Source organism: Alternaria burnsii, assembly GCF_013036055.1.
Source record: "Alternaria burnsii strain CBS107.38 chromosome Unknown 715, whole genome shotgun sequence".
In the NCBI taxonomy this organism is placed as follows: domain Eukaryota; kingdom Fungi; phylum Ascomycota; class Dothideomycetes; order Pleosporales; family Pleosporaceae; genus Alternaria; species Alternaria burnsii.
Genome location: NW_024066116.1, coordinates 1,397,382 through 1,411,486, shown reverse-complemented (window position 1 = coordinate 1,411,486; position 14,105 = coordinate 1,397,382). Strand labels below are relative to the sequence as shown.

The following is a 14,105-nucleotide window of genomic DNA, read 5'->3' as shown; positions in this document are numbered from 1 at the left end:
GGGCCTTGAAGTGAGCTTCTAAGCCACCGTAGTTCAATTTACCTTCTGTCTCGAATTTGGAATTACACTTCCAAAATACGCTGGATCCAAAATACAAGGTACGTCGTGACAGAGCCCGCTCTTGGAAGGTCCAGCCGCGCGAATTTAGAGTGCTGCTGCTGAAACAAGCATACTGATTTACGACACTTGGGGAATTGTGACCACGCTCGGAACTCTGATCCCATGTTCGATAAAACTGACATCCTTGGAAGACCAAAGGATCACGCCACGCAAACAGTCCGTCTGTAGCGCGTGCTGCCCCTAGTGCTGCAATAGTCGATGTAGCGTTGCGATAGACGTCGCACATGCCTTTCGCTTCTCAGTCCCACTCTTGAGCATCGTCTTGTAATATGCAGAGGCTATCCACCCATAGAAAACGGGATCCAAGCCTATAGGCCACTCCGATAGCATCTTGGATTGTGAGTGCTAATTGATCGAATGGCATCGAGGATTTGAATGCCGCAAGAGATTCGGTTGTGGACTTCAAGACGTCTGAACCACCCCAGCAATAGCTCAATACAAGATAATGCACAGTATTCGTCGGTTCTATGAGTCTGATCTCGCGAGGGTTCATGATCTCAATTAGACGCGTCGGGACTTTAGACGGTAAGCTATGATGGCATTCTGAATGGGATTCCAAACAGTCTTGTATCCATACTCTGCAGCGTTCCAGACATTCATCCGAACCCGTATAGATGCTTCGACCAAAGGCAGATGGAGGCTCAAAAGTGCGCGGGTGTCGTATCAAGAACGTGGAGTAAAAGTTCCCACCCTCATGACGAGTGGCCAATGTGACCCCATGAGTTGAACCATAGGTGTAATCGTCTTCAAACCCCTCGTCCATGTCTCCAGCAATCCCTGAATTCACAGGGGCTACCAATCTTGACCACACAACATATGGAGCAACGCTCCGAAAAGGAGGTGTTTTCTCTGTCGCTCCATAAGAGCGCTGTGCTTCTCTCAAGACCAGAGTACATAGATAACAACCACCCAAAGCAGAGTCGCGCAGAAGACTCTTGTCAATCTCGAGCTGTCCTTCAATGGGGATAGTGGAACTGTCGTCTGTGAAGAGCGGAATCTCTGGTAGCTTAGGACTTTTGCGAAGTAAGTTCTGACACCACTGGCACAGAACATTGAATGTGACCTCGGCAGTCAGATCGAAGGACTCTCGCTCTCTGGCACTGACTGGTATGAAAGTGGGATCATAGGTCCATGGGACAGGCCTGGGAAGCGGTGGCAGATGTGGAATTTCCATGGTAACACAAGCAAACACCTGCGATTTTCATGACAGGAACTGGTCGTAGAGATGTATGCACAGAGTGGTTGAGATTGAGACAAACTGGCAACTGTGCCGCACCGCTCCAGGTTCGTTTCATGTCACGCTGCATCTGCAGCATGGGTGACATCTACGTCTCGCCAATAGGACATTTGGTTCTCCACTTCAACAGGGTATAGCGATAGCACATCTTCCATCATGCTAAATCTTTCCACGTTACAGGGAGATAGGATGAAGAATGAAGAGATCGAAGGAAGCACTGAGAATAGAGAAAGCGTATCCTGGTATACGGTAAACCTATGTAGATGGCGCTGTTGTAATGCTGTGAGGATGCGAAAGACAGGTCGCTAAGAGTGTAAAGTCTTCCCTTGCATGGGACGGGGGTGCCTACCTGTGCTTGCTTGTATTCTCACTGAAGCGGGCAATAGCTGGCCTACACACACCCAATAACAGCGAAGAATCAGATGGTTACACATCAACCACCATCCAAGATTGTTGAATTCTTCCCTTTATGAGGTGCATGTGTTCAGCTCGATGCCTCATGGTCGGTCATACGGCCCCTGACGTCACAGCCGTCAATGCGCCAAGCCTCAATCCTCACATTTTTTGCTAGACGCTTGCGTGCCGATTTCCGAGACTCAACTACGGGGCTGCCCGTCGTTCCTCTCATTTGGCGCGTAGACACCAAGATCGCCACTAACTCTAGAACAAGCACGCTATGGGCCCGTATGACGAAACGCGTCCGGCACTCTTTCCGGGATGCTTGAGAAGAAGGTGTCATGGCTGGGAACCTGTAAATACTACCTAAGCATGGCTCAGGGCTGCTCAACACCTGCGCGTGCTTCATACTTATCACCAAAATGCGATTCCGCGACAGAACTAATACTACGTACGAGAAAGATGAGGAGAAGCCACCGCAAGAAGTTGGGTTGCGCGATCGCATCGTGCATTTCACATGGTATGTACACGCGCCGAGGATATTTGAATAACGAGCTCACGACACCACAGGCCATGGTTCGCATGTACGATGTCAACAGGATCATTGGCTGTAGTCCTTGGGAACACTCCAAACAGGTTTACTGGCCTGGAAACTATCGGCAAGGTGGTTTTCATCTTCGACCTCGTACTCTTCATCATATTCAACATCTGCATGTTCGCGCGGTTCCTCCTTGTCCCTCGCAAGCTACTCGGATCGCTACACCACCCAGTTGAGGGTCTGTTCTTCGGCACGTACTGGGTGTCGGTCGCCCTCATACTCAACTGCATTTACATTTATGGCAACACGTCGACTGGGGCATGGCTCACGAAAACTCTCGAAATTTTGTACTGGATGTACTGCGCCGCCGCTTTCCTCGTCGGTGTCATCCAGTATTCGCTCTTCTTCCGTCTCGAACGCCTCAACGTTGGCGACGCTGTGCCTGCTTGGATTTTCCCAATATACCCGTTGCTTGTCGTGGGCACTCTGGCTGGTACTATACTTCCATCCCAACCTGAGACGCCCAGCTGGAAGATATTCGTCGGAGCTATACATTTCCAAGGACTCGCATGGGTTGTTTCTTTCCTGCTGTATGCGTTATACATGCAGCGCCTGATGACCAGTTCTTTGCCGTCTCCCACTACGCGACCTGGGATGTACGTATCTGTTGGTCCAGCTGGTAAGTCCATACTCTGCATCTTTTCTTATCACAAAGGTATTGACAACGATAGGTTACACCGCCGCTGGTCTCATCTCCCTCGCGAACCAAGCACCGTCGCTTATCGCCGCAAACTACTTTACGAACACTGTAGTCCCAGACGGCGAGATTGTACGCATCATAGGCATCATGGCAGGCCTTTTCATCATATTGTTCGCATACTGGTTCTTCATCATAACAACCATCGCTGTCGTAGTGGGAATGCGTAGAATGTCCTTCTCGCTGAACTGGTGGGCGTTTATCTTTCCCAACGCAGGACTTACGCTTGCAACGATACAAGTAGGGAAAGTGCTACACAGTGAAGCTATTAACGGTGTTGCGAGCGCTTTGACCGTTCTACTGGTCATCATGTGGCTCGTCACGGCAGTCTTTTGCATTCGTGCTGTATACCTCGGACAGGTCTTATGGCCCGGAAAGGACGAAGACAAGACCATGTCCAGATTGGCCTGGGGTTGGCAGGGCAACAGGGACAACCCTGAAGCTGGCAAGATCAGGCCATAGTGTCCCGCATTGAAGGGATTGTTGTTTATCAAGCGAGGCGTAAGGTTACGAAAGCGTTGTAATACTAGCATGATACCCTGTTCAATTTCGAGCAATTCTACAGGAATAGGGACCCGACTGTCATTGGTATTGGTTCGTGTAAGCTTGACTATTTAGAGGTTCGCTTTACGATGGCGTATAGGCTACGGTCTGTACGAGGCTGACCATGTGGACCGTGGACATTGGGTTTCCGAGGCCATTCGTGATCTGGGGTGCGTTGGCGCGCCCTGGCGTCGTTGATTAGGCTTGGTGCATGTGCCACATGACCTCGTATCGAACAGTTGGCGTCGAGCGGAATTGCTTGGATCCAAGAGTTCCCGCCCTTGTTCTGCCTGCGACAGCATGTAATCCTTCTCCACTGAAGAAATATCTGAACAGTAGATTACCAAGCAATCATACCGTCAAGCGGATGTTGCGGAGTCGCGACGCGTACAACTATGGTGCAATTCCATTCTACTTGATCGTCGCACACGTCCGTTGGTGCATGCTGGTCACCATGAGCTATTCTGTCTAACGACGGTAGTTTCAGTCCAGAGGCAAACCGTATAGCTGCTCGTTTACTAGCCGAGTGCCACGGTTCAACAGAACGATACAGAACCGTACAGAAGCTCTCGGCAGCATTCTCGGAAGCTAGGCGCCCAGCATTGCCCAGTCGAGCCGTGACAAAGAGTTTTCTAACCGTCATCGTGAACTGCAAGGAGGACGAAAATGCTCGTCCGCAGTTGCACAGTGTCTGTAGAGTGCAGCAGGTGACTGTCGAAGAAGCACTCGGCCAATATTCGCGGTCGGCACAATGCATGTCCCCGAACGTGATCTTAGGCAACGGCCGGACATAAAGTCAAAACTCTAAAAAGTGAATAATCGCGATTCTGTAAACGCCGATCTTCCGAAACCCAGTCTCCCTCGCAATAATTCCTTATCACCCTCCAACTCAACACCTTGCATCATCCCTCGCCTAGAATTACACCACGATAACAAACATATGGTCTAGACCCTGCGGACAGGGCGACTTGGCCGGGCTAACGTATAAATCGCACCGTTTAAGCGCTGCTTGGCCGGCTGGCGGAGAGGAAATTGGTGCGGGGCTGCTTTGTCTACGCACTCATGAACCACTTATCGCCGCTCGTCGGACACAACCAAGCGGCACAGTAAGCTGTTCGGGGAGACTTGCCACGCGTTGTGCAGGTCCTGCGCCGAATCAGTGCGTTGGGCTGACACGGCGGAGCTGGCGTTAAGGCACCCTTGTTTGGTAGCGTGCTATAATTGGCTGCGGGAGTGACGGGTGGAGCATGCGATGCTTGGATTGTCGGGGATAGGGTTTTGGGTTGGTAGTCTGGTGGATGCATGCGTGGAGCTGGGGTTTGGGATGCCGCATGAGCAATGGCATTCTCAGGTGAGCCGTGGGATTCTGGCACAGTATATAGCTGAGCCGTATCCCCACATGAAGGTGAACACCCAACATCGCAGATTTCCTGTATCAGACTTTAACTACCTCATCATCAGTCTACACTACTATTACCACTATCATACCAATCTCAAACACAACCCATTCTATCGACAAAAATGTCTTCACCCGCTACTCAATTCGTCTACGTCCCCAACCTAGTTGGCGGCCAAATGCTCAGGATCCCCATCGAGGACATCGAAGCCGAGGGCCAGATCTCCATCTCACAACAACCCATTGCCAGCCCAACGCTCTCGTCAAGATACATTCGTGAATCATCCCCTTCTCCGAGCGTCGAGAGCGTCGACGACACCGACGAGTGATAAGCTCATACCAAGACGACGCACGGAGACGATACAATGACGGCAAGCCTTGCTCTGGTCTGCAGGCAAGCAAGGCGGAACCAGCAGCGGACATTGCCAAGCAGCCTAGTCGCAGCCTCGATCAATACCCACGAGTCAAAAACACGGAGGACTGACATCATCGTCCCCATACCCTCACTGCAATCACAACATTTTCTTCCGAAATGACGACAGTCGATCCGTTGGACCCCATAATGCCACCGGAGAAAACTTTCATATTGCGTGGAGTTGGCGTGTGGGGAATACTTGCAAACAAGGAGAGGATCTTTGGCTTGGTTGTAGTCGAAGGAAGCTTGGGGGAGTGCCGATCGGAGATGGACTGGGCAGGGAAGCACGCGTTGGCTTGGCGGGGTGTGGGGTTTGCGATTCAGTACTTGAGATGGGACGAATCAATCGGTTGTCATTGGTAGTTTTGGTTACTTAATGTCTACTATCTAATTATTTGTGGTACTTTTGATCACTTGACCGTGTCCATGCTGCGTGAGAATGTGAGTTGTGATTGCAATATGCGGTGTGATTGCATGCTGCATGCACTGACTGTGCATTGACTACGTCGTGACAAAAGCAACAAGAGGGTGATGTTTCGTATCTTGCACAATGGTTGTTATTTTTATGCATGCAACCTGTTTCATGATCGCTATGTACCATGATGACCAGAACAGAGCAGTAGGTGTTGTAGCCTACGATGACTCTTCAGAGGTAGCCAAGCTCCGCTGCAGGCCAACAACATTTTCCTGTACAACTAGCTGAAGGGATTACTACTCCAGTCATCTTTCCGCTGGACGGTGTTCTCTATGAGTGGCATCTTCTTCAGCCGTAAGCTCGATCTCATACCTCAACTCATACGTTGCTGCGGACCTTGCTGGCATGATCACTGTGCCAGTCTATGTACCTTCTTTCCTTTTCTACAGACTCCTCATCTTCTGGCACACATCAGACACCTCACCCTGCATTGCCTTTTGTATCTTTCTCGTATCTGCAGGTGCAATAGCGGCATAATCGGAAGGAAGGCTGGTGAGTGTACTAATGCAATACCAAGCTTATAGGGGTTGGGTCCTTCCAGTAACCCTTCTCCGGATCTGGGACAGCCACGTCACGAATCGATATTTTGGAGTAGATGGTGAGTTGTGTAAGACATCAATGGCACCGCGGCCGTCGTGACGATGATCCCCTGTAGTCTTGGTGTGAGCAGCGGTGCATCTTCTTGCCGATCCGTCCGGTCAATGGCATCGGTGTGAATTTACGACTGTGGGGGTACCGTATACGGACGAAGCTTGGTCTTCCATAGCTGCTATAGGTATAAACTGAAGCTAGGCCAGGTACTGATGAGCGGTTTGTGGTAGATCATGCCAGGTCCACGAGCCTAAGAAGGTTGTGTAGGCATGGTAGCTCGGCAAATAAATACCATCAAGAGTCGCGAAGAGAGTCTCCTGTTGCACGGGTTGATTTCAATCATGCAACTACATGAGGATCCGCGCACACATGGTGGTGCTTGAATTCGCTGTGCGAATTGATACGGCCGGGTTTGGCAAGGAAGGCGGCGGCGGCTTCAGGCTGTGCATGCAATTACCGAGATCAGTGTAGGTACATCCAGTATTTTCAAGGCAGATTGACGATGGAGATAACACTGAATCGTGTTAATGAAGCGGATCGGGATGTGAAGTTTGGTTGAGAAACTCCGGTCACGCACGGACGACCCGCAAGCATACATTCGTCATCATGAACAAACTTTCACCCATCATCTTGCTCACTTCTTGATAACGTAGAGCTGACGACGAGCATAATACGACACTGTCTTCGATCATAGCCATGGAATTGTTTCGTTGCTTTTCTTGCGCATACTGGCGTTCCTGACAGCATCTGAGATTCTTTTGGGCATCAGATTCCCTAAGTCGATTTCTGACCGTATCTTCGAGTGTTAATCAAGCAAGAAACGATTGAAGGGGTTGTGGTTAGTCGAATGGCACAACACCCATATCGGGATGTGGGCCACTTAGCGTCCATGCTACCCGATGTGGAGTACCAGGTAGTTCGGGGTAATATGGACCCTATAAGGACAACGGTAGGTTTCAAATCTTGATTCGGGGTAACTTTCCAGGATGCCGAAGCCACTATGATGTACCTACTATATGGCGCCAAGTCTGAGGTCGAGTCTGGGGTCGAATCTGGGGTAGAAGTACGATTAGCTGTGCAGCCGTTCACTGGACCATGTCTTGAAGGGGTCTTGAACATATGCAAACCTACTCATATCATCAGCTTGGCCCTTAGATCTAGGTAGGTTGACCGGCTCCACATGTTGCCCTTCATGCTCCTTGTTGCGATCTTGTGGCTTCCAGCTGGACGCTATCCCGACCAGAGAAGATGATAAGAGGCCCATCTGTAAGCTATAAAGATCAGCGGTCCAATGTCTAGGAGATTCCTTACACTCCACCAAGACTCAAGCATCGCCCCATTAAACATGGTTACCTTCAGCATCATTGCCACTTCTCTTGTCTCCTTCATCCCTTCGCTACTGCCAGTCCGACAGCGCGTCAGCAACCTGCCTACCTCGACTGGAAAACGCTCAAAGCCAATGTTGTCAATCTTGGAGGATGGCTCGCCCAAGAAGCTGTCATTGACCCAAATTGGTGGTCTCAGAACTGTGGCACCACAACTGATGAGTGGACTTGCTGTGCCCAACTAGGATCGAAATGCGGTCCTGTTCTCGAGCGACACTATGCTCCGTTCATCACGCCGACCGATATCGACAAGTTAGCTACTGCTGGTGTGAACATCTTGAGGATTCCAACAACGTATGCCGCTTGGATCAAAGTCCCTGGGAGTAACTTTTATAGTGGCAACCAAGCTCAGTTCTTCAAGAACATTGCCTCCTATGCGATCGCAAAGCACGGTATACATATTATCCTTGACATTCACTCCCTTCCCGGAGGCGTAAACGGCATGGGCTTCGGCGAAGGCGAAGGCCGCTTTGGATGGTTCAACAATGTAACGAACCTCGACTACTCTCTACGCGCTGTCGATGCTGCATTGGCTTTCATTCAATCCTCCGGTACTCCACAGTCGTACACTCTTGAGCCAATCAATGAATTAGTGGACAACCGCGACTTCACAACATTTGGAACACCAGCCGCTTTGACGGAAAACGGCGTTGCGTGAACGCAGAAGTATTTTGACGCGGTTGTTGCGAAAGTAACGGCCGTAAACAAGAATATACCCGTTATGTTGCAGGGTAGCTTCAAAGGTGAAGCATTCTGGTCTCCCAGGTTCTCAGCTTCGGCCAATCTAGTCTTTGACGTACACAACTACTATTTCGCTGGGCGTCCCACAGACTCTGATACTGTGAGCGCAGATATCTGCTCAGACGCAAAGGCCTCGGCAGGGGATGGCAAGTTTCCTGTATTTGTTGGGGAATGGCCCATCGAGACTGTGGCAGATAACAAGTTTGCCAACCGCAGGAAGAACCTGAACACAGAGCTGTAGATAATGTCCCTGCACGAACTGCATTCGAGATATACACTGACTTTATACGCGTAACATTAGGTATGCTTTTGCAAAGTACACAAGAGGAAGTGCTTATTGGACTGCAAAGTTTTTTGGTAGCGTGCCTGTAGTGGGAGAGGGTGCCCAAGGCGATTACTGGAACTACCCAGCTTTCATTGACATGGGTATTGTCAAGCCAAGTGAAGGAGTACAGTACTGCAACTGAGGGTTTGTTCAGTGGAGAAGCTCGATTTTGGTGTTGTCTGGCGTATGGGCGAGTAACAATCTTCCACGTAGTACAACAAGCATCAGGGTTACCACAACCGGTAACGTCCAATACTTCCTCTTCCGTACCCGTCCCCTGTATCCAGGCGTCAGCTTATAGTATAAAATATAGGACACGATCTACTTACAGGTTACTCCTTCAACCTTTGGTACAATACGCAGAATATCTCCCACAGCCAACGTCTCCCACAGCTCTGCTATACCACCCTTAGTTGTCATGAACCAGCCAAGAAGAGGCAGACGACTATGTCTTGATCGTTGCTCGTACTCTGCGTGCACATAATCAACTTTTACAAATTTCAGCCATTGCTTCTTGATTTCCGACCATTCCTTATATGTGTTGCCGAAGTACCTTAATCTTTGTTGCTCGGTGTCGGGAAATCTCTGGAAACCGTGATGTCGATAACACCATCTTTGCGCAGTTCCTGGAGCCTCAGCATCGCTTGTAGCGAGGTCTGGAACACCTTTCAATGCTACATTCTTCTGTGGCAAGAAGTAAGGATCCAGCAAGACCTCTGCATCGGCGACGAGAAAGATACGGTCCGGTCGACCGAAGTTTGGCAACGGTATACAATTTGTTGGGGATCACGATAGACCTTTCGGAGATCATCTATAGTAACACCATCATTCAAGGAGGCGTCGGAGCGAAGATATAGGCGAAATAGAGAGAGCAACAGTTGAGATCCAGGCGGTGTCTCATCCTTGTGTAATCCCGGGATGGTTCCTTCGACTCCTAGTAGGATCGCTTCGATTAAAGATTCTCATCGCGATTGCGACCTAGGCGTGTAGCATGTACGGTAGATTGTATAGCCCCAAGGGTGGTAGAAATCTATAGGCTGATTTTCTTCCTTCTCGCTGTCCTCTTCTTCTTCTTCTTCTTCTTCTTCTTCTTCTTCTTCTTCTTCTTCTTCTTCTTCTTCTTCTTCTTCTTCTTCTTCTTCTTCTTCTTCTTCTTCTTCTTCTTCTTCTTCTTCATCCTCTGCCGACCAGTCCTTTGCCTTGATCAGGTCCCGTGGCACGTGTTTGGGATATTCAATCATGGTATCTCGAACCAGCTATTTATTCACGAGAGTTCACTATGTTGGTAAATGATTGATAGAATAATCGTATCCTTAGATGTCAGGTTCATGTACCTGGCTGGCACGTAATTGTGGCACGGTAAGCTCCAGGCGATAACTGCACTTACTCTATTCGGCTTAGTGAGTGTTCTCTGCACTACCTTCAGACTTGGACAGCGTTAGTGGTAGAGCTCGTATAGATGTTTAACAGAACAAAAAAACAATCTCTCTGAGTTAAAATTAGGGCCTACTGAGAGATGTGGATACAACACATCCTGGGTATCCAGGATTCCCAACTCATACCAAAAGAACAGCGGCGTGTTTATGCATACCTAGGTAAATACCCCACAGAAAACATACCTTGTTTCTTCAGCATCTCTCTCGCCTCCGCCTCCCTGTTTATCCTCTCCTGCTTCTCCAACTTCTCCAACTCTTTCTTCTTCTTTTTGTTGGCTTCCTTGCGCTCCTTTTGCGCTTGCACCTGCTCCTCCTTCATCTTCTTCCGAAATTCATCATACCAGCTATTCTTGGTCTTTCCCTTACTAGCGTCCCCAGCACTTGATCTACGAAAGCTGCGTCCTCCAAGCATACGATCAATCTTACTTTCTTGATGAGCGCGCCCAAGATTCCAAGCTTGCCACTCGTAGGGATCGTTTTCTTCTTCTAGTCCTGGTGGCGGCGTTAGCTGACGAGGCTGTAAGTTATCTTGCGGTCGATTCGTGCGCCGAAAGTATTCTTCTTGTGTTGTTTCACGATCGGGGAAGATGAGGCTGGAGGCAGTAGAAGGTACTGGTGAGACACTGCGTGGTTCCGGTTGGTAAAGAGTTACTGCGTTTGGTTGTGAATCAGGACTTGGATTGCTGCCAGTCGAAGTGGTTGGTTGAAGAGTACTGGAAGAACTATCAGACAAGGCGGTGGAACGTGACAGCCGAAAGGATTGAAGCGTACTATGTAATGAAATAGTGCCCGAAGGCTTCTTGGCATCGCCCGAACCCTCAGTATGTTGCTGCTGCGATGTGATCAAATTTGCATTCCCTCCTGCTTTCTCATTTCGCTCTCTTTTCACCCAGGAGAAAGGCCTGGCAAATCTGAAGGATATCCAGTAGTTTAAGCTAGGTTCTGAGTAAAAGCGAGCAATCTTCTTCTTGAGTTTTTGAGGCTTTTTGGGGTCTTTTGATGAAAGTTCGGCACGTGGTGCAGCAGATTTGGTTTGAGGATTTTGGCGTGACCAGGTCTGAAGGAACGCAGGCGGACACCAGTGTCCACATGTAGCCATGGCAAGCATATAGGGATCTAGGAGGAGGTCTGACTCTTCTGAAGAGGCTTTTAACGTGGAACATGGAGAGGATTGTAGGGCCTTCCGACCTGTAAGTTGAGATTTAGCGCTTTGAGAAGAGTACGGCGACGTAATAATGTGCCAATTAGCCTCATTTTCCTCAACGGAATGGGATGCGATGTTGGTTTCCCTTCTTATGATGGGACTGGAGGCAGACCTTTGGTGCAAGTGCCTGTCCATTTCTCCATTGTCTTCTAATCTGGAGTGAGTTGGCAGCAAGCAATGCTCATTGACGACTTGAATGTCCTGTCTGGGCCTATCAGTCGTATATCTATGCCACTCCCTCAAAAGCTCTCTTCTTGGGATTCTCTTACGTTGAATTTCTCTGCTTCCCACTGAGCTTCTTCATCAGCCCAATGCAACCAAATTTTCTGTTGTGTCATGTGAGACATTATGCTCGCTTGATCACTAATATCAATCTCCTTTTCCTTCGTCTCAAATAGTCTCTGCGTTGACCTCTTAATCGATTCCTGCTCCCAAACCTCCTCAAAAGCCGGCCTTGGACCATCGCCCATCATATCGCCGTAGACCATCTGGGTCCTGCGCCGTCTCTTCTTTATCGCTCTCTCCATTCTCTCTGTAGCGGCAAGATACTTTTCATCATCTTGAGAGTGCAAAGAGACTTGCCAACCCCAGTTCTGAAGGTCTTTGATTTTAGAGAGCTCGGAAGGGGTGGGATCAGCAAGCGTATAGGTAAAAAGCTGATTGCAGGTGTCGATGGAGTGCGCTGGTGGCTGGATCAGGTATGGCATCTTTTGTGCGGCTTGTATACTGTGGACGATAGACAAGGAGTCAGGAAGCTTTGTAGGCGGGAGAATATATTCATTGTCGAAAAGTTTGCTCTCGCTGTCAATGGAATCGTATACTTCATCGTATACTTCACGTTGATTATTCCTACACAAAAGACGCGTTGTTACAATAAGACCAACTCCTTGAAGAGGTAGGAGGGCTAAGAAATGTTGCCATTGCATAAATCTATTGGGTATCATATGCCGGCATCGCCAGCGCGATACCACGTCATAACTGGTCGTTGTCTTTCGTCGTACTCGCGTATTCCAGTCTTCTTTGGCAAAACCGCCGATTCTCGAGCGTTTTCACGTGAGCTTTTCATGCGCACGATACCTTGCGACATGAATGTCCCAGTCTCGAGAGGTGCTGCGCCGGTTGCGGCGTAGGCGTGAAGGTTGCGGAGTCACAGATTCGCCTTGTACGAAGTTCCTGTGATTGATGTGAGTACCTTCGACAAGACTATATGCCGATCGTGTGCTTGCAATAGGATAGTTGCTCTGGTGTGGAATGTAGGTCATGCTCATGGAGGGCTCAAAACCATATCTTGATCAACTCTTCCGAGACGGCAGATGGGGTGAGGACGCCGGACTCAGTAATGATACCAGAGATCAGATCGGGTGGCTACTTCGTGTTAGCAAAACGTACTTGAAGCAGAGTGGACAGAACAAACCGTGAAGTCGACAGCGTCATGAGCGTCGAGTGGAGCGACTGTTGACCGCTTGGCAGCCATGTCTGCGATGGCTTCGTCGAAGACGTTCGGTTGCTCTTGGTCAGTCTTGGCCTTTTGTTCTTCCTTGGGCTCCTCTGCGACCTTGAAGTCTAGCACCTTCTGCTCGATGGGCAAATCAAACTGGCTGAGGGGATATAGCCTGACAAATTTGTGGCTCTCGGCAACCACGTAGAAGGGCTTTCCTTTGCTCTTGGCTAGTACGCCCAACTGATATGTGCCCATGCGCGAAATGATACCGCCGTTCTCTACGACACCTTCGGCTCCCACAATAACCATGTCGACTTTGCCGAGAGAGTAGGCGACGGCTGAGTCTGGGATCGTGGCTACTGGAACGTTGTGGTCTCGGAGGTCGGCGACGGTCTGAAGGCCCTCTTTCGCGTCCGACGAGCTTGATGAAGGGAGGACGTATATGACGTTGAAGCGGAGAGTGCTTGACTCGGCTGCCCTTCTCAGTAGCGCGCCCACTACTCGCGAACCACCATTTGTGAGCACTGTGCCGCCGTCGCGGATAAAGTGCTTGCCAAAGCTCGCTATCTTCTCCCTGCTCTGTTTTGCACGGTCTACGAAGAGCTTGCCGTTGGAGAGGAGGTGGTTGCGTATCGCGCGGAAGTCGTCGTCTGGGCCCAGGTTCAGGCTTGCGGGGCGGTTAAGCGTTGTGATCAGATAGCGCTGGAAGAGATCTGTGCCGGCGGAAAGGGAGATGGGGTTCGCGATTGAAGCCTTTAGGGCAGCTGTGTGGCGTTCGAGTAGGTCGAGTGTCTCGGCCACGGTCGAGACGGAGCTCTGTGCAATGGCTTCTACAAGCGCCTCGATGGCCGCCACGGGCATAGTAAGCTCCGGGTCATCTTTGAGGATGCGGCGATATGTCGCGACTATGTCGAAGGTCGGCTGTGTCTTGACTCCCGATTCGGTGCTCATCTTGACGGTTGATTGCGACGTGTTAGTGCTCCGTCCACTTTTGGATATTTTGGAGGGGTGGTTCGCGATTGAGTCATTCGCCAAGACCATGATCCGACGGCTAGCCTCGTCATTGTCCTCCCAGTCCTACACAAACCTCCACCTACCTCACTCG

At 49.9% G+C, this 14,105-nt stretch overlaps 6 protein-coding genes across 6 annotated transcripts; 4 read left to right on the top strand and 2 right to left on the bottom strand.

The window, feature by feature from the left end:
• Window positions 1-358: 358 nt before the first annotated feature.
• Window positions 359-1,294, bottom strand: GT037_007633 (uncharacterized protein; the record flags this gene model as incomplete). Its single annotated transcript, XM_038932680.1, has 1 exon — window positions 359-1,294. The coding sequence occupies one exon, from the start codon at window positions 1,292-1,294 to the stop codon at window positions 359-361; it is 936 nt and encodes a 311-aa protein (XP_038785168.1).
• Window positions 1,295-2,175: 881 nt separating this feature from the next.
• GT037_007632 (malic acid transporter) lies at window positions 2,176-3,510 on the top strand (the record flags this gene model as incomplete). Its single annotated transcript, XM_038932679.1, has 3 exons — window positions 2,176-2,273; window positions 2,324-2,970; window positions 3,023-3,510. 3 exons carry the CDS (start codon window positions 2,176-2,178, stop codon window positions 3,508-3,510), a joined length of 1,233 nt encoding a protein of 410 aa, XP_038785167.1.
• Window positions 3,511-5,112: 1,602 nt separating this feature from the next.
• GT037_007631 (uncharacterized protein) lies at window positions 5,113-5,316 on the top strand (the record flags this gene model as incomplete). The annotated part of the gene is made up of 1 exon (XM_038932678.1): window positions 5,113-5,316. The coding sequence occupies one exon, from the start codon at window positions 5,113-5,115 to the stop codon at window positions 5,314-5,316; it is 204 nt and encodes a 67-aa protein (XP_038785166.1).
• Window positions 5,317-7,813: 2,497 nt separating this feature from the next.
• Window positions 7,814-8,511, top strand: GT037_007630 (glycoside hydrolase; the record flags this gene model as incomplete). The annotated part of the gene is made up of 2 exons (XM_038932677.1): window positions 7,814-7,982; window positions 8,039-8,511. The coding sequence occupies 2 exons, from the start codon at window positions 7,814-7,816 to the stop codon at window positions 8,509-8,511; spliced, it is 642 nt and encodes a 213-aa protein (XP_038785165.1).
• Window positions 8,512-8,574: 63 nt separating this feature from the next.
• GT037_007629 (uncharacterized protein) lies at window positions 8,575-9,061 on the top strand (the record flags this gene model as incomplete). Its single annotated transcript, XM_038932676.1, has 2 exons — window positions 8,575-8,831; window positions 8,896-9,061. 2 exons carry the CDS (start codon window positions 8,575-8,577, stop codon window positions 9,059-9,061), a joined length of 423 nt encoding a protein of 140 aa, XP_038785164.1.
• An 88-nt stretch (window positions 9,062-9,149) lies between these two features.
• Window positions 9,150-14,077, bottom strand: GT037_007628 (translation initiation factor eif-2b subunit alpha; the record flags this gene model as incomplete). The annotated part of the gene is made up of 8 exons (XM_038932675.1): window positions 9,150-9,196; window positions 9,249-9,635; window positions 9,917-10,165; window positions 10,539-10,847; window positions 11,127-11,760; window positions 11,829-12,408; window positions 12,842-12,924; window positions 12,974-14,077. Coding segments are annotated over 8 exons (3,393 nt in total), but the record flags the coding sequence as incomplete, so codon positions are not given.
• Between the last annotated feature and the right edge of the window lie 28 nt (window positions 14,078-14,105).